The sequence below is a fragment of the Mauremys reevesii genome, linkage group 5 (genome assembly GCF_016161935.1).
Source record: "Mauremys reevesii isolate NIE-2019 linkage group 5, ASM1616193v1, whole genome shotgun sequence".
Taxonomy (NCBI): domain Eukaryota; kingdom Metazoa; phylum Chordata; order Testudines; family Geoemydidae; genus Mauremys; species Mauremys reevesii.
In genome coordinates, this window is record NC_052627.1 from 12,725,065 (window position 1) to 12,746,427 (window position 21,363).

General features: G+C 40.1%; 1 protein-coding gene and 1 long non-coding RNA gene across 8 annotated transcripts in view; one reads left to right on the forward strand and one right to left on the reverse strand.

Moving 5' to 3' along the window:
- The window catches only part of LOC120407206, a 28,188-nt gene extending 17,396 nt beyond the window's left edge, over window positions 1-10,792 (reverse strand). The window contains exon 1 of the long non-coding RNA XR_005599838.1: window positions 10,664-10,792. This is a non-coding gene — a long non-coding RNA (uncharacterized LOC120407206). The remainder of the gene's footprint in view (window positions 1-10,663) is intronic.
- ANKRD17 (ankyrin repeat domain 17) overlaps window positions 1-21,363 on the forward strand; it is a 128,964-nt gene that overhangs the window by 100,531 nt on the left and 7,070 nt on the right. For 6 of the 7 annotated variants that reach the window (XM_039542732.1, XM_039542729.1, XM_039542728.1 and 3 more), the window contains 11 exons: window positions 548-723; window positions 1,557-1,719; window positions 3,961-4,056; window positions 6,525-6,641; window positions 7,715-7,886; window positions 8,871-9,318; window positions 10,303-10,458; window positions 10,722-10,871; window positions 11,396-13,050; window positions 17,216-17,413; window positions 18,742-18,990. In XM_039542732.1, the coding sequence (XP_039398666.1) occupies window positions 548-723; window positions 1,557-1,719; window positions 3,961-4,056; window positions 6,525-6,641; window positions 7,715-7,886; window positions 8,871-9,318; window positions 10,303-10,458; window positions 10,722-10,871; window positions 11,396-13,050; window positions 17,216-17,413; window positions 18,742-18,990 (3,580 nt within the window). The remainder of the gene's footprint in view (window positions 1-547; window positions 724-1,556; window positions 1,720-3,960; window positions 4,057-6,524; window positions 6,642-7,714; window positions 7,887-8,870; window positions 9,319-10,302; window positions 10,459-10,721; window positions 10,872-11,395; window positions 13,051-17,215; window positions 17,414-18,741; window positions 18,991-21,363) is intronic. The other variant, XM_039542733.1, reaches the window with a different exon arrangement.

Consider the following 21,363-nt stretch of genomic DNA (forward strand, 5'->3'; position numbering starts at 1 on the left):
TCTGCCCACTAAATGGAACATAAGTTAAGAGTTAAACTCACAGGATCTGTTAGAATAGGATTTCTCCTCTCCGAGACTTGTCTGGCTATCTCCCTCCCCACCCAGTAGACACCAGGCAGAAACCCGTTTACATGAGCTCCGCAGCAGAACATCCCTTCTTTACTACCTGCTCCTCATGCCTAAACCTGTACAAGATTGGCTGGGCTAGTGTAAGGAGCCTAGTACAATGATAGCTGGGGCTTCTCCACCTCTTTGTGCTGCAAAGCGCAGGTCCAGGATTTGTCCCCAAAAGCATGTTTAGTCTCCAAAATATAACACAGCGCATGGTCCACACTCTTGGCCAGCTGCAGGTGATGTTATTTTTTCCTTTTAAATGTTGGTAACAGTTTATATAAACGTGTCTTGCAAGGTAATGATGGAAATTCACATGTTTGAACTTAGAACTTATTGCTGCAAGCTGAAGTTACTCCTGGCTTTTATTTAAAAAAAAAAAAAAAACACGCACAAAAAAAACTAACTCTCTTATTCCCCCTGCTTATCAACCTAGACTGGTCTCACGCCGTTAATGGAAGCTGCCTCGGGTGGGTATGCAGAGGTAGGCAGAGTTCTTCTGGACAAAGGTGCAGATGTTAATGCTCCTCCGGTACCCTCATCGAGAGATACAGCTTTAACCATAGCAGCAGACAAAGGCCACTACAAGTTCTGTGAGCTTCTCATTAGCAGGTACCAGATTTGAAGCTATGCTGTTAAAGGGTCTTGAATGCTGATTGTTTTGCTTTCATCAGAAGGGTTGCTGTGTTAGTCTGCATCCACAAAAACAACGAGGAGTCCAGTGGCACCTTAAAGACAAACAGTTTTATTTGGGCATAAGCTTTCGTGGGTAAAAAACCCACTTCTTCAGATGCATGGAGACTCAATGTTTTTGTCTTGCTCTTCTATAGTTCACAGACCATGTAACATTGTGTAATTTTACCTTATACTTTGTATTACACCCTAACATGTATTTTCTTCCTCACCAGGCTTAGACCTAAGAATCAGATCACTGATCTCAATATTTCCTTGCATCTTCATTGTTGAGGGATGTATCTTTTGAACCCTCCATCGTGTAATATTCAATGTTACTGTGAATATTCTCCCATTAGCAGCCATTTCCAGGGTAGATACCAATGCATGTTCATGAATAGACCAGCAGAAGGCATATAGAAACAGCTGTCAGCAAGCCCCTCCTATAAGCCTGACCACAACTTGAGATACATCTGCAGTTAGAAACAAAGGTTCAGAGATAGCTCCTGAGTCTGGATTTCTGGCACGCTCTCAGGTTACCATACTGACTGTTGGCTTGCGTATTGTAAAAGTTTATATCATTATAATGATTCAGAAGGTCAAAAAACAATTTTAGAAACTGGAGCATCTCCATGCCAAACATATATAAAATACAGTATTTTAATGCTAAAAGGTTAGTTGAAATAGGTAATTACCTAATTATACAAGTCCTGTGTATTGTTTATTCTCAAAGCATGATTCAGTTTTTGATCAAAACAATTTGCCTTTTTTAGGGGAGCTCACATTGATGTACGGAATAAGAAGGGGAATACTCCACTATGGCTTGCAGCAAATGGTGGGCATCTCGATGTAGTCCAGCTACTGGTACAAGCTGGAGCAGATGTAGATGCTGCTGATAACAGAAAGATAACGCCTCTTATGGCAGCTTTTCGAAAGGTAGAATATGGATTTTTTCTTCTCCCTTCCTTATTGAGATATCATTTCTTTGTAAATGTAACTGTGCAATGGTAATCAGAACATGGTACATTAGATCTACTAAATCTCTTCTTTAATTATCACTATTTAAAAGAGTAAATGAAAAACTTACATAAATATTTTGAGGGTCTGGTTTGAACCCACAAAAATAGGTATTTACATCACCTATGCAACTTTATACTTTGCCAAAATGTCGCAGAAACATTAATGGGAAAGAGTTAGTCTTAGCTATCCAGTTCTTTGGGACTATGACAGTTGCTCCAGTCACCATTAGGATGGCGCTTCCTCCTGGCCATTCTGAGGAATAACTCACCAGGCTGACACCTCTCCTTGTGGTTGTAAGCTGTCCCTCCACACCCTCTTTGTCTGCAACTGTCTCTCGCTCCAAGAGCTGCTGTGGCCTTTTCATCATTCAGCCCCTGGCTAGGCCATTATTATGGTTTCCTCTTTTGGGGAGAAAATCTCTTCTCCACAAACATGCTCAGGCAGTCTTCCTATGCACTGCCTGTGCCACCTTCCCAGTGGCCGATTGGGGAACCCAGGCCTGCCATCTACACCCAGTTCCAGCTCAGGGACCCTCTAGCCAGCGGTCAAGGTTTGTTCCTGTCTAGACCTTACTGCCTTTTCCTGAGCCCTGTCCTAGCTTCCTGGCCTTCCCACTCTCTGGGTTTGCCAGCCCAAACATATCTCCTTTTGCCCAGGGAGGGACTGCAGACTTTCCCAGCAGTCCCTTCTGCTTCCAATTTCCTTTTGTAGGATCCCCACCTGTCCTTTGCAGGTGAGCGTCTCTCTAATTAACTGTCTCCAGCCTAAATCTCCCCCATTTTCTGCCTAATTAGCTGATTGGGCCTACCTGGCCTAAATCAGCTTTTATAGGGCCAGTATGGGGAACACACTCCATCACAGGGACCCAGTGTGACATGAGTAAACTATTACTTTGCAAATATTAGTATACAAAATTGCATTTTAAATGATTGGTTACTGCCAGAAATAGAGTATATGGACACCTATGGAACTGGAAGGGTGTGAAGGCAAAAGTTTGATCCCTTGGATCTCTCATGAGCAAGAGAAGGCTTGGCAGTAATACGTTATTAGTGAGGTATAAGCCAAGTTTGAACTGTTAAATATCTGTTCCATTGGTATTGCGTAGGTTTGCTGCAATTGCTCAGTAGAGAAGGGTGTCATGAACCCTGCTCTTCAGTTGATGTTGGTAAATGAAAGGTTAGTGGCTAATACCATCTATGACTTGATTATCGATGAAGCCTCTGGTTTGGATGACTTTTCAGGACCTCATTAGCCAAGATATTGCATGCAAGATACTCAGTTTCAGCATGAATCAAGGGAGGGTTGCTGAGGCTGTTTTGCATATGATCTTAATAGTAGGAGACCTCTCTCCCCAAGATGATATGTAATAGAAAATGAATCTAGTGATGAAAGTCCCAGGATAGACTGTTCTGTTTGCAGAAACATACATACCATCAGTGGATTTGTTCCATAAATTAGTCAGTAAGCAACCAGTCAATCTCTAAGCTACTCTATACCACCAACTTCTGTCAAGTAAAAATGATTAAAATTGCATTGTTCATTTGTTACAAGATAAATATTGTAATTAACCATTGTACTTGGTTTGAAAATAAGCATCTTGACTTTGCCTCCCTGTTGTTCTCCCATTGACGATGTTCTATTCCATTGACTTCGTGCATCCTAGCACATTGCACTGTATAAATAAGATTTAGAATTATGAAGACTTGACTATTGTATATGTGATGCAAATAGCATATTTCAAAGATAAATAACTATCAAAAGAAACCACTTCTCCACAATAACTAGTAAATTCCCACACATTTTAAAATCAAGGGTTTTCTTCTTGATCATGGAGAAGAGAATGAGAAATGTCTGAAATGAGGAAAAAAAGTTGTATTTGACATTCCAAAACCAAAAATACTTGAATAATTTAGGTAACTTTTTAACTAAAAAGATGTGTGAAGGAGAGGAAAGGAGTTGGAACATCTCCAGACTTGAGAAATTGGGTATTAATTAATATTTGAGAGAGTTTGGAAGGGTAGATTCCTGATGCCTAGTAACAGAGCTATTGATTAATACAAGAGATTCCATGACAGCCATATTTGACAAATGTATAGTGCTTTAAAAGAGTGATTAATTTGCTATGAAATAACCTGATGTTTGAAATTAAATTTTCAGGGTCATGTAAAGGTGGTGCGTTATCTAGTGAAAGAAGTAAACCAGTTTCCATCCGATTCAGAATGTATGCGATACATAGCAACAATTACTGACAAGGTAAGGGAATTGTTGTAGTGTGGCTACTCTACAAGATTTTGGTAAGAATGAAAAGTATTACTAAAAGAATAGTTCTAAGTGTGAATAATCAAGGTTGGAGTAGAATTTACCATGAACATCTGCTTGACTGGCAAAGCAAGTGTACCATGATTCTCAAAATAAATGTTTTTATTTTGGTAAAAATTAAAAATCCAAATACTGTAACAGTAGTACAAGTTACAGTAAATGGTTGTGAAAATGGCAGTAAACGCAGCTTGCCGATAATTACTTGCTAATTTTCAGCTAGTTTCCCAGACACGTGCTCAGATCAATGAAGTTCTACTGCATTTTTAATTATTGTTACAGAAGGCAACTTTGTTTATTTTTTCTTTTCCATAAAAATATATATAACATTCTAACACTTCCAGTGTGACATTTGATTATATTCATATAACTACAGTGGAGCTCCTAAAGTCTTCCATTCTTAAACATAGGTGATTAAATGCAGTAAACAAGAACTGTAAGCAAACAGTAAAATATTATCCATTTCTGCTTTATAAGCAAGCATTCCTTTTATGCTGTTCAGTATTTTTGGGATCCAGTGCTGTTCTGCGCTTAAACTAAATATCTGAAGTTGACACTTGCTGTTGAGTAAGTGAATTGCTGTTGGATTGAATTGCTATCCATTTATCTTGAATAAATGGCTTCCCAATTTCCATAATATTCAGTAATTGCTTCTCAGGGGATTGATAATATCTTTTGAGCCTCTCACCTTCTGTGAAAGTTCTATCTTTTGCATTGTTCATCTCTGGTCCAGGTTGGTATGGGCAAATGGCATCAGGTATCAAAAGGAATAAGGCATCAGCAGGAAGTAGATCATGAGAAAAGTAGAGCGGTGGTAGTACAGAGTGTTTCCACTGTATCACTGATTCCCTGCACCATCATCACACTCCCTGCAAAATCTCCTCCCTGAAGTTCAGGCTGTGCAGTGTTGGAGGATGACATGAGTGAGGAGACAGCACTCTCCATGGCACTTCTTCCCCCCATCCCCTCACCTCACCGGCAAAGTTCTGTGAGTTTGCAAGAATTTAATGCCATTCATCCAAATATTGATATGGCCCCACATCACAGTGTATCTGAGAACTTCCCAAGGACTTCCTTCTTAGCTTGGAGATAGACAGAGAATGTTGGTGGGTTATTTGGTTAGAGCTGTGACATCTACTTTCCTTCCCAACTTTCTTTTATTGTTATTTCAGCTTCCCAATCCCTTTTGTCCCTTTCTGTTTCATCAGCCTGTTTTATCCTGTTCAGCAGCCTTCGATTTTAAACTCTCCGGGGCAAGGACTGTCCTCTGTTGGACAACACAGTGCCTACCACAGTTGGCACCCAATTAGAGATACTAGGCTTTACTGTAATATAGGGTATGGCTACACTTGCAGCTGTACAGTGCTGCCGCGGGAGCGCTCCCGCGGCAGCGCTTCGAAGTGCAAGTGTGGTCGCGGCGCCAGCGCTGCAGGTACTCCACCTCCCCGTGGGGATTAGCTTACAGCGCTGGGAGCCGCGCTTACACTGGCGCTTTGCAGCGCTGTAACTTGCTGCGCTCAGGGGGGTGTTTTTTCACACCCCTCAGCGAGAAAGTTGCAGCGCTGTAAAGCGCCAGTGTAGCCAAGGCCTTAGTACGTATAAGGAAGGGGGAATGGAGGAACTTGCTGAAGGAAAGTTAAGCTGGAGATAGGTACTGCATTTAGACCTGAACATTATGAACTTAGTAGTTATCCCTTGAGCCAAATAGTTCCAGAGCCTTGGTGCAGCTTCCGTGACAGTCCTACAAGTGAGGGCACGTGTCCACATTTATCATTTTTACTAATCAAATTCCTAATAGACTCAGCAAGAAAGCTAGTAATTGAGCAGACGTAGAAACTGAACTACTCTTTCAAGCATGTGGTTGTCCATCCAAGGCAAAATTGAGATACATAAGTGGAGTAGTGTGGAAAAGCTTGCTGGCCTTGTTCCACCTATTCTGTGCATAAATAGAGCGTTTCAGTCTCCAGAGCTTTAAGAAACCTTTTGTAAGCATTAAATTAAAAAATGAGAGAAGAAAACACTATTCCTTTTTCTGATGGTACTCTAAATATCACCACAAAACTGCCCTTTGTTGACAGTTGAGTAGCTGCACTTCTGTGTGTGTCAGACTGCTTATTTCATAATAAAAGATTCTGTAGTTTCCACAGCATGTTAGCAGTTAAAAGACCAGTAATTAAAATAAAATATTTAAATATTTAAAAAATGCTTTGTACCAATATGTCTCCAATACAAAATACCAGTAGTATTCACATTTTTTCTTTAAAACCTTTTAAAAATGGTTGATTTATGCAACTAATTATGTAAATCTTGTATCATTTGGAAAATATAAGTTTGTCAACAAATACAATACATATTACAGAATTTTATGTTTTCAGACAGAAGATTGATTTACTTTGTCATTTTAGGAGATGTTAAAGAAGTGCCACCTTTGTATGGAATCAATAGTACAAGCCAAAGATAGACAGGCTGCTGAAGCAAACAAAAATGCAAGCATTCTTTTAGAAGAGCTGGACTTAGAGAAGGTAAGGAATCAAGTTTCATTTCTGTGACCAAAATGTCTCCACCATTAGAAGAAACTATACAAGTCTGGGGCCAAATTAAAAACAAACACATTCTCTCTCTTTCTCTCTCACACTCACTCTTGGGCTAGAGCTGTGTGAAATAACTTACCACAAAGAGGGAGCCAGTGAATGTTTAGCCACCATAAAATCCACCTTTTAGGTGGCCAAAACTTCACTGCTGTTTCTTTGGTAGAGAAAGTGCTTCAGACAGCTATTCCTGATGGATTATTTTTTCTGTTCGAACTGTAAAATAATGTATGCAAATTAAGGTAATTATAGTTTGTAGATGGCATACAGAAACAGAAAACCTGTTGCACAATATTTATTGTCTCAGAGTATGCTTTACCTCCTGCATATCGAGTTTAAAAGGAATATAATTAAAGAAATGCTTATGTATGGACACTGTTTCTTGGTATAAGCATTTCCCAAAAAGATTAATATAAAGCAGAAAGTTATTTTGTACAAACTGAGCTTAATGAAGAATCTGTACCTGGTGTCATTAGCACAAATATATTTGATCTAAAATCTGTATTAATTTAAGCTTCTAGTGCCACGTTAGTTGCAGCATTTTTAATAAGCATATATTTTTACCATCTCACTCTAATTGAAAATAGTTTATCTTCATTATTTTTGGTAAGTTTCATGCATTCTTGATTTGGCTTGTGCTTTCATATGCACATGCTCTATAGGTACGCTTGAAGATAAAAATATAGGGCAAAATTCTCCTCTTCACTGCAATATGTATTGTTTATATTTGCAGAGTTTCCATTAACAGCAATGGAAGTTCAACAAGTGAAACAAGTGTTAAATGTACAATCGAGATCCATAGTGCAGGTCAGAGTGGAAAATATTGGCCTTTTGATGTCTAAACATAATTTAACTGATTAAATTAGATGTTTGATTTTCACAGTTGCAAATTGTAATGTAAAAAAGTAGTAATCTTGAAGCATTCACATTGCTCCCGCACATGGTGCATGGTTCCTCTTTATCAACTTGCAGTACTCTCATACTGCTAAAATGTTCTTGACTTACAGCTGAGGGAAGAAAGCAGGAGGCTGGCTTTGGCTGCCAAGAGAGAGAAAAGAAAAGAGAAACGGAGAAAGAAAAAGGAAGAACAAAGAAGAAAACTAGAAGAAATAGAAGCAAAAAATAAAGAGAATTTTGAACTACAAGCTGCTCAAGAGAAGGAAAAGCTGAAAACTGAAGGTAGTCTTATTGCTGTTTCCCATAGATTTAATCTTTTCCCGTGATTTTTTTTACTCCCAGTATGATTACAGCTTTTTTTATCAGTACTTTGATAGAAGGTTTAATGTAGTCCATCCATATTTGCTATATCTAACATTACTTTTAAATTTTACTAAACATAGGAATTGCTATACTGGATCAGACCAGTGGTCTATCTAGGCAGTACACAGCCTCTGACAGTGGCCATAACCAACTGCTTCAGAAAGCAAGTATGGGATAACCTGTCTACAGTGAAACTTTCCTCCTAGCCCTCGGTGCATAGTGATTGGCTTTGTCGAGAAGCTAGAGTTTATATCCTTTCCAGAGCTCTTGTGTTTTTAATATTTACTATAACTCTCCCACTATTCTTGTTATCTGAATGTCAAATCCTTTTGAATCCTTTGGGCTCTGATACTTTGTAGCAATGCGTTCCAAAGGATAATTGAGTTTTGTATGGGAAGGTATTTCCTTTTACCAGTTTTGAATTTGCCACTTTTTGATTTAATTGAATATCCTCTTGTTCTGGTATCATGAAAAATGGTAAGTAGAAGTTACCAATCTAACTTCTCTACACCGTCCATTATTTTGTATGCCTGTATCATGTCTCTTCTCAAAGGCAAACAATAAACCTGGTCTTTTCAGTTTCTCTTCATGTGAGAGTTTTTCCACACCCTTAATCATTTTTGTTAGCACTCTTGGAACCCCCTGTATCCTTTAGGAGATGCAGTTACCGGAACTGAATGCAATATGCAGGCATACCATTATTTTATATAATGGCACTATAACAATGTCTGCATTATTTTTACGTAACTGTCTTAGTAGTTATTGGCTTATGATTATCCCATGGAGTCATTCAAGACTGTTACTAAACTTTAATAGTAAATTGCCTGATTTTCTAGGTGTGACTTTAGGGTTACAAATTGCAAATTTCCTCATGCTGTAGTAATTTTTTTAATTCTTAATCAGATGAGCCTGAGGTCCTAATGGAGCCTCCTAGTGCCACCACTACAACCACCATAGGTATATCTGCCACTTGGACTACTTTAGCAGGTTCCCATGGGAAAAGGAACAATACGATCACCACAACCAGCTCCAAGAGGAAAAGCAGGAAAAACAAAATTAACCCAGATAATGTTCAGATTCTATTTGATGATCAACTCCCAATCTCCTATGGTCAACCAGAAAAAGCCAATGGCGAGTCGAAGAGTAGCAGTACCAGTGAAAGTGGTGACAGTGACAACATGAGGATTTCCAGCTGTAGTGACGAAAGCAGCAATAGCAACAGCAGCCACAAAAGTGACAGTCATTCTTCCACAGCAGCCACTAACGCTCTGAGCAACAAGAAACAGCCATCAGTACTTGTCACTTTTCCAAAGGATGAAAGGAAAGCAATTTCTGGCAAATCATCAATAAAGTAAGTTATTGTGGCCATACGTAAGAACTCCCATTATAAAATAATTGGAACTTCCTGCTGAAAATGATTTTCAAGACTTATTTTTAATAGCCTTGTTAGAGTCTTATAAATTACAAGAATAAAATAGATAAGAGCACAAATGTCCTTGCTTTTCTATTTAAATGAATATAAATATTGTATGAGGAGACAAAACATTTTTGGATCATGAATTATATTAAAACAGTAGGCTGAGGCATGAAGCCTACCCACAAATCTTTAACTAGTGGGTTGTCTTGCTATCTGTGATTTCCCAGACAGAAGCATTTCAGTTAGTTCAGAGTTAGTATAGTCAGTGGTTTTATTGGCAACAGGTGTCATGACTAGCGGCTAGTCTTTTAGCAATGCCACCAAGTGAAAGGGGAGTATTTTAGCCTAGGTTTCAGGTACAGTGCTGCTGAGTTCAAGTGGCACCTAATCCAGTGGATATTACATTGGTGGTTTTAAAAGTTCAGATGGTTTCTAGATGCATTCCAAAATGCCATATACACAAATTCATACTGGTCGGTTAATCCTAATCCTGTCAGACACATAAGAGGAAAAAATGAAGTCCATACTGCTGTTATATATATACTGCTTCTCCAGTGTTCTAGGTAGTTTACTGCTCTGCATTTCCCTCAGATGCAGCGAACCTGTTTCTAGCTTTCAGCAGAAGGGGGCGGGGGGGAATAGCAAAACCAAATTCGCTATTAGTTAGCTGCTAAAATACCATTAAGATATTTTACTGCATATGTATATTAAGTATATTTAATGAATGATCACTTGTGCTTAGTGCACTTAGTATCTGGGCAGAAATGTGCTAACTCTATCAAGTTATGATTTTCTAATGCTGGAGCTCCTAACAAGCTTAGTGCCCAAAGGCTACAGAAAAATGGCCACATGGTGTGTGTCTTATACTGAATTTGAAGAAGAAATTTCTCTAAATGCAACTAATTTATTTTTTTAAAGGTTGTCTGAGGTTATCAGTGAAGTAACCAGCAACTCCTTGTCCACTTGCACAAAATCTGGACCTTCTCCCCTTTCTTCTCCAAATGGAAAATTAACCATAGCTAGCCCGAAACGTGGTCAGAAGAGGGAAGAAGGATGGAAGGAGGTTGTAAGAAGGTATGTGTGCATATACAAAGTCAAACATGCCAGTAGTTTTACCCCTTTTATGTATCTTTTTTTGACAGAACATTTTTGTTTCATTGTTCCCCATCTTGCAGTTAAAATGAATGTATTAATTTCAGAGTAGAAGTGATAAGTTTTCTCCTCTTAAACACCAACTCAGGATCTGTCTCAAACTTCATAGCTTCCTGCTAATCCTCACCTTATTTCAGATCATTGAAACTTCTCCAGTTGACTTAATACTTTTTTCTGCTGTATAGATCAAAGAAGGTTTCTGTCCCATCAACAGTAATTTCCAGAGTTATTGGAAGAGGAGGCTGTAACATCAATGCCATCCGGGAGTTCACTGGAGCACATATAGACATTGACAAACAGAAAGACAAGACAGGGGACAGAATAATAACAATCAGGTAAAAAGTTTGTTTGGCATTGTTTACTACTTTTTAAAAGAATAATTTCTATAAAGTGAATGGGAAGAGGGAATTTTAAAGAGTAATTTTTGGTTTAATAGACCACTTTTCTTGCAGGATTTCTAAGTGAGCAACAATTTTAAAGATATATCATTTGAGAAGCATAATTGATGCACTATTCCGTTTGTGCTTTTGAACCAAAAGAATGTTTTCATGCAGAATACGGAAAATTGGTTCTGTTCTGTAGTTGTGGGCAGAAAGTAAGGGGATATAAACTATTTTTTGTGGACTATGCAATGCCTTTGTTGCTTAGGCCACTGGTATTCCAGCCTTTTCAGTTCTTTACATATGAAGCTAAACATCTAGTTTCCTTGAACATAAAATATCTTACTGTGAATTTATCTGTAGTAGAGTGGTTGACAACCTCAAAGCATTCATTTGGGCTACATAGTGTAAAAGTTTAGGGTAAAAATTAAATCAGAATAACTATACTTTTCCTCCCTTCCTTTTACTCTTTATTACAGGGGTGGCACAGAATCAACAAGACAAGCAACACAGTTGATCAATGCTCTTATTAAGGATCCAGATAAGGAAATTGATGAACTTATTCCAAAGAATCGTTTGAAAAGTTCTGCAGCAAATTCCAAAACAGGGTCGTCGACACCTGCTGCCACTACAGCCGTTAACAATTCACTAATGGGAATCAAAGTGACCACTGTAGCTGTTCAGTCCACATCTCAAACAGCCACAGCACTCACTGTGCCTGCAATTTCTTCAGCACCCACACATAAAACTGTCAAGAACCCAGTGAATAACGTACGGCCTGGTTTTCCAGTCTCTCTTCCATTAGCGTATCCTCCTCCACAGTTTGCACATGCTTTACTTGCTGCTCAGACTTTCCAACAAATCCGTCCACCTCGGTTACCCATGACCCACTTTGGAGGTACTTTTCCACCAGCTCAGTCTACCTGGGGTCCTTTTCCTGTTAGGCCTTTGAGCCCTGCAAGAGCTACTAACTCTCCTAAACCTCACATGATGCCTCGCCATAACAGTCAGAACAGCAGTGGTTCTCAGGTGAATTCAACAAGTTCTCTGACTACTAGTCCGACAGCTACAACAAGTTCAACAGCCTCTGCTGTGCCTGTTTCATCTACAAACGGCAGTCCCAGTTCACCTTCAGTCAGAAGGCAGCTTTTTGTTACAGTTGTGAAAACATCTAATGCCACCACAACTACAATCACAACCACAGCTAGTAACAACAGTACAGCACCTACAAATGCCACATACCCCATCCCTACTGCCAAAGAACACTACCCTGTCTCATCCCCATCATCCCCTTCGCCACCAGCTCAGCCAGTAGCAGTGTCTAGAAACAGTCCTTCAGACTGTGTAACAACCTCTCCGAATAAAGGGGCATCTTCCTCTGACCAGGAAGCAGCTAGTCCACCAGTAGTAGAAACAAGTAATTCAGCCAGCAGTGGGCAGCTGAGTGCTAGTTCTGTTGGGAGTTCCTTAGTACACCCTGCTCACCAGCAATCTCCAGGTTCTCTTTCTCAAGAAGCAAGACCTCCTCCCCAGCAACCTCAGGTTCCTCTACCAGATCCTAGAATGGTTGTGCCTGCAAATTTAGCAGCAGCAGCAAGTTCATCTGCCCCAGTGGTAGGTTCGACAAATGCCCCCATGACCTATCCCTTGCCTCAGACATCAATGGGATCTACTCAACCTCCAGCTAAAATGGAAACCCCTGCTATCAAACCACCTGCCCATGGAACAAATACTGCTCACAAGACTCCAGCTCCCGTGCAGAATTGTTCTGTTGCAGTCCTCAATGTAAATCACATTAAAAGGCCCCACAGTGTTCCTTCTTCGGTGCAGCTTCCTTCTACCTTAAGTACACAAACTGCTTCTCAAAATTCAGCCCATCCAGCAAACAAATCTGTGGGTACTAACTACACTGCTGCTTTGCCTTTTGGGCCCTTTAGCACATTGTTTGAGAACAGTTCCACTTCTGCTCATGCCTTCTGGGGTGGATCTGTAGTTTCATCTCAGACAACACCAGAGTCCATTCGATCAGGAAAGTCTTCGTTTTTGCCAAACTCAGAACCCTTGCATCAGTCTGATACTTCCAAAGCTCCAGGTTTTAGGCCACCGTTACAAAGGCCAGCTCCGAGTCCCTCAGGTAAGAGTGTGTGTGTGTGGAGTCCTCAGCTGAATGCCTGCACTTTGGAACACTTAATATTTTCTGCCTATTCTTTTAGGGTTCTTTATACTAAATGAATTGTGTATTCCGTAATTCATCTTCTCTTGAATCTGTCCCTGGTAGTGGAACTGTGCTTTCAAGTATAAGATTTAATTTTTAACCCGAATTATGTTTCTAGCCCTTACAAGGATACCTTCTGAATGTAATCTAATGTACTGTTGTCTTCGTGAGTGTGCATGCAGCCTGACACACCATCTGTGAGAGATGAGAACTGCCCTATTCATCTCGTTTGAAGTATTGCATGTAAACCGCAGAGTTGACAGTTGAAATGTTAGCATGTTAAAATTATCAACGCTGAAACCGTTAAGAGAATCATCCATCTACCACAACTCCTGAGGTATCAGAAGACTCAGTTGTCACTGCCTATCTGACAAAACCTCCCTCTTTATCCCTTGCCAACTTCTGTAGTTTAGTCCTGCATAGCCAATATACAAATCTATAGCATATTGAAACTTCAGGACACAGTTAAAAATGAATTTAAAATCAGAATATATAAAACAAGGGATTTTTCAACAAAAGTCTCCATTTTTGAATGCACGTGATTCTCCAGGAGAATTTCCAGTCTGCTGAACTCATGCAGGGTTTTGTCACAGAATTCAGAGCAGCAACTTGCTATGGAGTACGTAGAGCTTGTTTGTACTTTGACTCTGTCCAGTGTGTAGGGACTCATGATGTGGGTTTTGTATGTAGTGTTTCGCCTTCAAGAGAAAAGTATAGCAATGACTTCCTAAAGAAGTGAAGAACAGTCGTAAATTTTGATCTGTTTCTATTTATTAATACCAAAGAATAGAGAGATGCTGTTTGTTTTTTACATTGTAACCTATTCATGTGCACTAGTTAACTTCAGTTGATTTTGAAATAATTTGAGAGAGTTCGGTCTTCTTCAAATATCTGGCAATATGTAGGCCTTGTTATCAGTTCCTGTTGAATAGCGAGGGGTATTAGTGAGACAGAGCTGAGTTGCATTTATATCAATAGGGTCCCATGTATTCCACAGCACTAGAAGTTACCTTTTTGCTGAATAGCTGTGCTCAGAATGTCAGCTTTTGTGTGTGTTTAAAAAAAATCTAGCTCTTAGCTGTGAAGATAACTTTGAAAATGTGCTTCTAAAGAAAAGTGATACATTGATATCTTCTTGTGTTAGCAGAGGGTCTAAGACAGTAGCACTTAAGGGGTTTGGACTGCCCAGTTCATTTCAATCAGGACAGTGATGCCAGGGACTTTGGCATATTTCCAAGATCCCATGGAATTCAGTATTTTTGTCACAGAATTTGCCATTTTGTTGCTGCTAGGCATCTGGCACTTCGTTAGTCTCCCTATTGGGTCTGGCTGGAGTTGCTGCTTATTTGCCAGCTTTCCTAGCAGGGAGTTAATTGGATTATAAGGAATGTGGTCCCTCATTGTTCCATGAAGTCAAGTAGCAGAGTTCAGGGAGCCAGAATTAGTCTAACTTGCAACTAGGCACTGGGGAGAAGTGTAAAGTGGCCTATCCATACTCTGTGGAGAATAGTATAGCTGCTGGCACCTGGGGAATCAAGGTGATACACGCTCCCCTCTTGCTGGCACACATGGAAGTGGGGGAAGGAGGCTCTGAGCCAAGTCTCTTGGACAGTTATTGCAATAGTTGAAGCTCAAGGGGATAGGTGTCCTGGAGGACACAACAAAAAACTACTCCTTCTTTCTTGCCACTTCTCTGTTTGGGGTCAGTGACTTTTATAGCCTTCTTCCAGAATGCAAGCTGCTTTGCCAGGCCATGCCGCAGACTGGAGTCTGAGGTCTGCTCTGACTGCTGGTCCATGAGCTATATTATTTCATAGAGTTATAGTAAATTAATATTGTAGCAGTATTTGGGGGTGCTTGGGATCTGGTTCAGTCATACTACAGAGTACACAAAGGCCCTGATTCTCAATAGCTTTGTGCAGTGCATACATCGTAATGTATTAGTTGCAAGTTGCAGTAGACCTTAAAAAGAAATGCCCCAGTGCTTATGTCAGTGGACATAAACGTCAGGTGTGGATTTGAGGAAAGCCATTACATTAGTACGGACCTGCAAACACAAGCCTACTATGAAATATAATCTAAACTGTTGTGTTCTTTGCAGTTGGTTGGATGTTCAGACTACTTTTATGGACTTCGGTTATTTTAGTAACTTTTCCCCCTCCATTGAATACAGTAGGGTTGGAGTGTTTTTTACAAGGCTCTAAAACCTCTGCTAGCAGGGCTTGAAAAAAATTACAAAAAGCATTTACAAAAGATAGACGAAGGGGTTCAGGGGCAAACGCTTGTGAGAAGTCCAGCCCTCCTAACTCCTGGAGAATGTTTGGTGGGATTCCTCCCAGGGTGCTAACCTTTAACCCTGCTTGGGGGCTTATGCTGAGAGGTACAGGGTTTGTCTTTGCCATTTCTCAGCCTCCTTGCCGTTGTCTCAGGGAGTTTCACTTACTGTACTTCTAACCCAACCTCCTGGCTGCTCTCAAGGGAGACTGTTGCTTTGCTCAGTCCTTGCCTCTACTGCTGTCCATAGCTTTCCCATGAACCACTGAGTGAAATTCACATAATTCGGATCTGTTTAGCTGCTGCCCAGAACAGTGACACTGACCAAGCAATGTCAGTTTCATAACTACTGCTTGGGAAAAGAACCAGTATGAGCAGCAGCAGCTACTGGAGCTTTGTCTCTCCGGAGTCAGGAAGACAGTACTGCATTAGCTGACAGGAAAGTAATCTTCACAACCACGATGGATAAAATCTTTTAAAATGAAGTCTTAAATCTTCATAAATGTATGGTTAGCATGGGCACATGGTCTCTGTCTCTCTGGACAGTTTCCTACCATCCCTGGCAGGTAGAGTGTTCAAATCCTGACCCCTCTTTTTGTCTGACCTACATTGCTGTCTAGTCTATACAAGGACAGGGAAAATAAAATACATATTGGGGCAGAGACAAGAGTCCTTAATTATTTCAGCTCTAATAAATATAGTAATTTCTTAGATTTTATTCTTCACTTTCTTCAGCCCGCAAAACTTGGAAAAAGCTTCCCAATATGCAAAAATTCTTGCAAATTCGTTATTTGGTAAATTTTCTCACCATGGATAACTGTTTCCCATTGTATAACTGGAGCCATGTTTCCATAATTTGATGACATGGCTTCATGCTGATCTCAGAACATATATTAAATATTTCTTTATTAAAGAAAGAAAAGGGGAGTAGTGGAGAAATACTTCGTGAATTTTAAACACAATCACAACTTTACCTTCCCTGTGCCAAATGGAGTCTGCATTACTTACTAGAAAATCATTTTTCTAGTCCCAGACTATATAAATTAGAAAGATTTATGGATCTGGAAAATGCTAGATTGTTATGCTGGTAGCTAGTTACAGGATTATTTACAGTCTAGTTATTGCATTCATTTATACTCAAGACCTCCACATAAAAATCAAACATAATTTTTAAATGTTACTTATGTCTTTAAATATAAAATATCATTTGTATTAAGTATCTCACAATAAAAAGTATGAAAGATTTCCAAACCGACAGTCTCTCTCTACCCCCACTCCACGCCCCATTTACTGGCCAACTCCCTTTAGGTCTTTACTTTCACATTTTCTCTTCAACTGGTATTTTCCAATCATTTTTCTTCCCCTGAAAATTTTCCTGCATTATTTTACTTTCAGTTTTCCCCTTTGAAAAGTTTTTTTATTTTTTTGAAAGGAGGGTGGGCTTTTACTTTTACTGCTTATTTGTATCCAGCTTCAATACTGATGCATACTTATTTTCTCATTCACTCGTTTATTTTAGAGTTGTTTTAAACCTTTCAGAACTACTTAATTCCTCACTCCTGAGAGAGAGAGAGACACCATTTCCAAGCTTTTTAGTACTCACTTCTCTTGCTCTCCTATTTGTAGTTGTGTGAATGGAGAGAACAGCGAAAAGGACTTGGCTATTTAACTAAAATGTCAAATAATTGTGATGGATGAAGAAATTAATTTGATGCAAATGTTTCCCCATTGTCCTCATCTCCTACTTACACAGATGTTAATTAGAACCATCTTTCAGTGAGGACTAACCCTCTGCCAATTTCTTTCACAGGTATTGTCAGTATGGATTCACCGTATGCTTCTGTAACACCTTCTTCTGCACATTTGGGTAACTTTGCCTCAAACCTTTCCGGCGGTCAGATATATGCACCTGGGCCACCCCTGGGTGGAGCACCTTCAGCTGCTAATTTTAACAGACAACATTTTTCCCCACTTAGTTTATTGCCTCCATGTTCATCAGCATCAAATGGTGAGTTCTTCTCAGTAGGAAACTAGTGAGAAATTTTTGTAAAGGCAACATGTTCTGTCAAATTCTACCTAGTCTATGTAGCTTCGGAATGAATAAACTTGATATTTTTGGCTAAGCTTTTTCCTGCAGTTTTTTGTTTCATTGTTGTTAAAGTCCATATCCGTTTGAAGATGGATTTTGAAACTATATTTTACAAAATGAATTGTCCTGGAAGAAATCTGTTAAATGAAAGATTTGATCTCAACAGATGTATTAGGGCTGCTCAATAATCCTCTCTGAGGTTCTTTTTAGATTTTGGGATTTTTTTTTTCCAAGTTCTAGCCCTTTTGGTTGAGATGATACTCTTCCAAAAGTGAACCAAGTGTCACTGATGTGTGGTAGTGTCTTCATAAATCCTACCAACAAATAGTGTTTCTTTTATGATGAATTGATTGTTTTTAGAACCCTTTAAAATAACCACTAAATAGATTTGGAGAGTGACTGTGTTCTGTAAATCTTGATATCTTCATCTATAATTGTGACTTTTACAGTTATTGCTGTAACACAGCCATGATGTGTTATGATAGAAAACTAATTTTAAATTTAAAGATAACTGATTCCATTATATTTAAGAAAGAAAGTTAAAGATTAAGCCACTGGCAATACAGTATTAAAATCTGAAGTCCTCTTATTAGGACTTTTGCAGGCTAAATGAGATGCAGATGTTTTGAAAAGAACCCATTAATTTATGATATGCTTCAGAATCTAACCCTTTCTAATTGCCAATCTTTATTGATAATGCCTAAAATGATGTTTTTAACAGTATATGATCAATTGTATAGCGTCTAGAGTAGTAAACTACTTACAATAATTGTTTCACATAAGCCATCAAACAGTCAACAAGTGATAAAGGCTTGAGCTGTATTTTGAACCAGTGATCTGGAGGTAAAACATTTCAGATTATCATAATATGCCTGCTGATTCTCCTGAATCATCTACTTCCAAAAGCGTGGGTTTTTTTTTACAGGTTAGTGTTGGTATATGTGAACAAAACTATATGCGTGGAAAGCGACAGAGTCCTGTGGCACCTTATAGACTAACAGATGTATTGGAGCATGAGCTTTCGTGGGTGAATACCCACTTTGTCATGAAAGCTTATGCTCCAATACGGCTATTAGTCTATAAGGTGGCACAGGACTCTGTCGCTTTTTACAGAGCCAGACTAACATGGCTCTCCCTCTGATACATGACTATATGAGTGGAAATTCATTTTATCGTCTCAAACTAGGTCTAGAAAAGATACTAAATATACCTACACACTTCTGTAATTTTTCAATTATTTTCTTTAGAATCTCCTGCTCCATCAGTGTCATCTGGAGTTAGAGCACCATCTCCTACCCCTTCAGCCGTGTCCTTGGGCTCAGAAAAGCCCAGCAATGCGTCTCAGGACAGAAAGGTTCCTGTTCCAATTGGGACTGAACGTTCTGCACGTATTAGACAAACTGGAACTTCTACTCCATCCGTTATTGGGAGCAATTTAGCCACTCCAGTGGGGCATAGTGGCATCTGGTCCTTTGAAGGGATAGGTGGCAATCAAGGTATGAAGTACTGTCTAACAGGCATCCTTATGCATGCAATTTTCTGTAGTCCTATTGCTTTTCTTAATAACCATGCTTTAGAACTGAGAGGCATTGTATAAATTTAATTCCTCAGAATTTACATTTGCTCATTATAAATCCATTTCCAATTCTCAGAGCTGGGTCTTCTGTCTGCCCTGTCCAATTTGAAGTTGTGTCCTAAAAGATAGCGGAGAACCTTTTGGTTGTGAAGCTTTGCTGCTTGTGACATTTGTTGTTGCTGTTATAATTGCACAAAGCCATAAATGACAAAGCAGGTAGGTTCCACCCTGCCTGGGATGAACTAGATAATCTAGCTGTAATTTTTATGATTACTCCTGGAAGCAGCCTTGTATTAGTGGGCTTTGAATGGACTCTCATCCAAAACTCTCTTGTTGAGGAAGATTGTTGCAATACAGGACGTTGAGTGAGGAAATACATGGGATAGTTGTCTCTTGAGGCTGAAGATTACTCCTCTGGAGACCATCATAACCTTTTTTCAGTTTTGCTTCTTTTATGGAATTTGCTGTTCTGTATATTAGGAACTGTGAAACTTTCTGTTCAGATTCAGAGAGTTTAAGGCCATATGGGACCATCAGATCATCTAATCTGACCTGGATATCACAGGCCATTACATCGAACCCAGTTACCTCTATGTTGAACCAAATAACTTGTTTGGCTAAAGCATATCTTCTCTTGGTGGTTAGTTCCATGGTTACTCAACCTCACTGTTAAAAATTTGTGCTTCTTATTTTAATTTGTCTGGTATCAGCTACCAGACACTGGTTCTTTTTATACCTTTTGCTGTTAGAGCCCTTTAGTACCTGGCATTTTCTCCCTGTGAAGGCATGTATACTCTGCAATCAAGTCACCTCTCAGTCTTCTTTTTGATGTGCTAAACCGGTTCAGCTCCTTAAGCCTCTCGCTAGAAAGCATTTTCTCCAGCCCCCAGATAATTTCTGTGACTCTTTTCTGTACCTTTTCCAATGTTTCCACATCTTTCTTAAAATGTGGCCACCAGAAATGTATGTGGCACTGCCGAGACCAACACTGGAATGCTATATACAAAGGTAAAATCACCTCCCTATTCCTACACACTGCTTCCCTGTTTATACCTCTGAGGATCTCATTAGCCCTCTTTGCCAGAGTGTTGCACTGGAAGCTCCTGTTGAGTAGCTTGTCCATTGTGAACCTTGTATCATTTTTAGGCCTGGGCTGCACTAGTGGGGGGGGGAGGTTTCGAACTAAGATACGCAGCTCCCACTATGCTATTCGCGTAGCTGAAGTCAAAGTATCTTAGGCTATGGCTACACTGGCGATTTGCAGCGCTGGAAAGCCTCCACCAGCGCTGCAATTAGTAAGTGGCCACACCTGCAGGGCACTTCCAGCGCTGCAACTCCCTGGCTGCAGCGCTGGCCGTACACCTCACTCAGCATGGGGAATAAGGATTCCAGCGCTGGTGCTGCAGCGCTGGTCATCAAGTGTGGCCACACACCAGCGCTGTGATTGGCCTCCAGGGAATAAGGTGTATCCCAGAATGCTTTTATAAATTACTCTCTTTGTTTTGTTATGCAGCCTCTCTTTGTTTTGTTGTGAACGAGCTCCGATGGGAGCTCCGTTCTGTACCTGGCTGTAAACAATCAAATGAGAGGCAGGCAGGCAGAGTGAATGAAACAGAACTGAGCCGATCGGAGCTCCGTTTGAACTGCTTATCTATAAAAACAAACACTGATCACAGCAAACAGGAGCTATCTGTACCTGGCCGTGAACGATCAAATGAGAGGCAGGGGAAACAGTGTTGGATGCAGGCTGTTAGGCTTCGCAAACATTTTGTGATTTTTCCAATCTCTCTCTTCCCCGCTTCCTGTCACAGTACACCACAGGGAGTGAGTGAAACGGGGGAGTCCGTGTTGGAGGCAGGCTGTTTGCAATTAGAGTTAAGACTAAGGGCTCATGAACATTTTGTGATTTTTCCAATCCAGGAAGCTAACACACAGTGTTGGCTCCAAAAATCCACTCTCTATCTTCCCCGCTCCCTGTCACAGTACACCACCCTCCACCCCCCTCTTTTGAAAAGCACGTTGGTGCACTTGAATGCTGGGATAGCTGCCCATAATGCAGCACTCCCAACAGCGCTGCAAATGCTCCAAATGTGGCCACACACCAGCGCTGGTAGCTGTGAGTGTGGCCACACACCAGCACTGCTCCTACACAGCTGGATGACCAGCGCTGCAAACTACCAGCGCTGCAAACCGTAAGTGTAGCCATACCCTGAGTTCGACTTACCTGGCCATCCTCACGGCGGAGAGTCGACTGCTGCAGCTCCCCCATCGACTCCACTTACTGCTCCTGCTG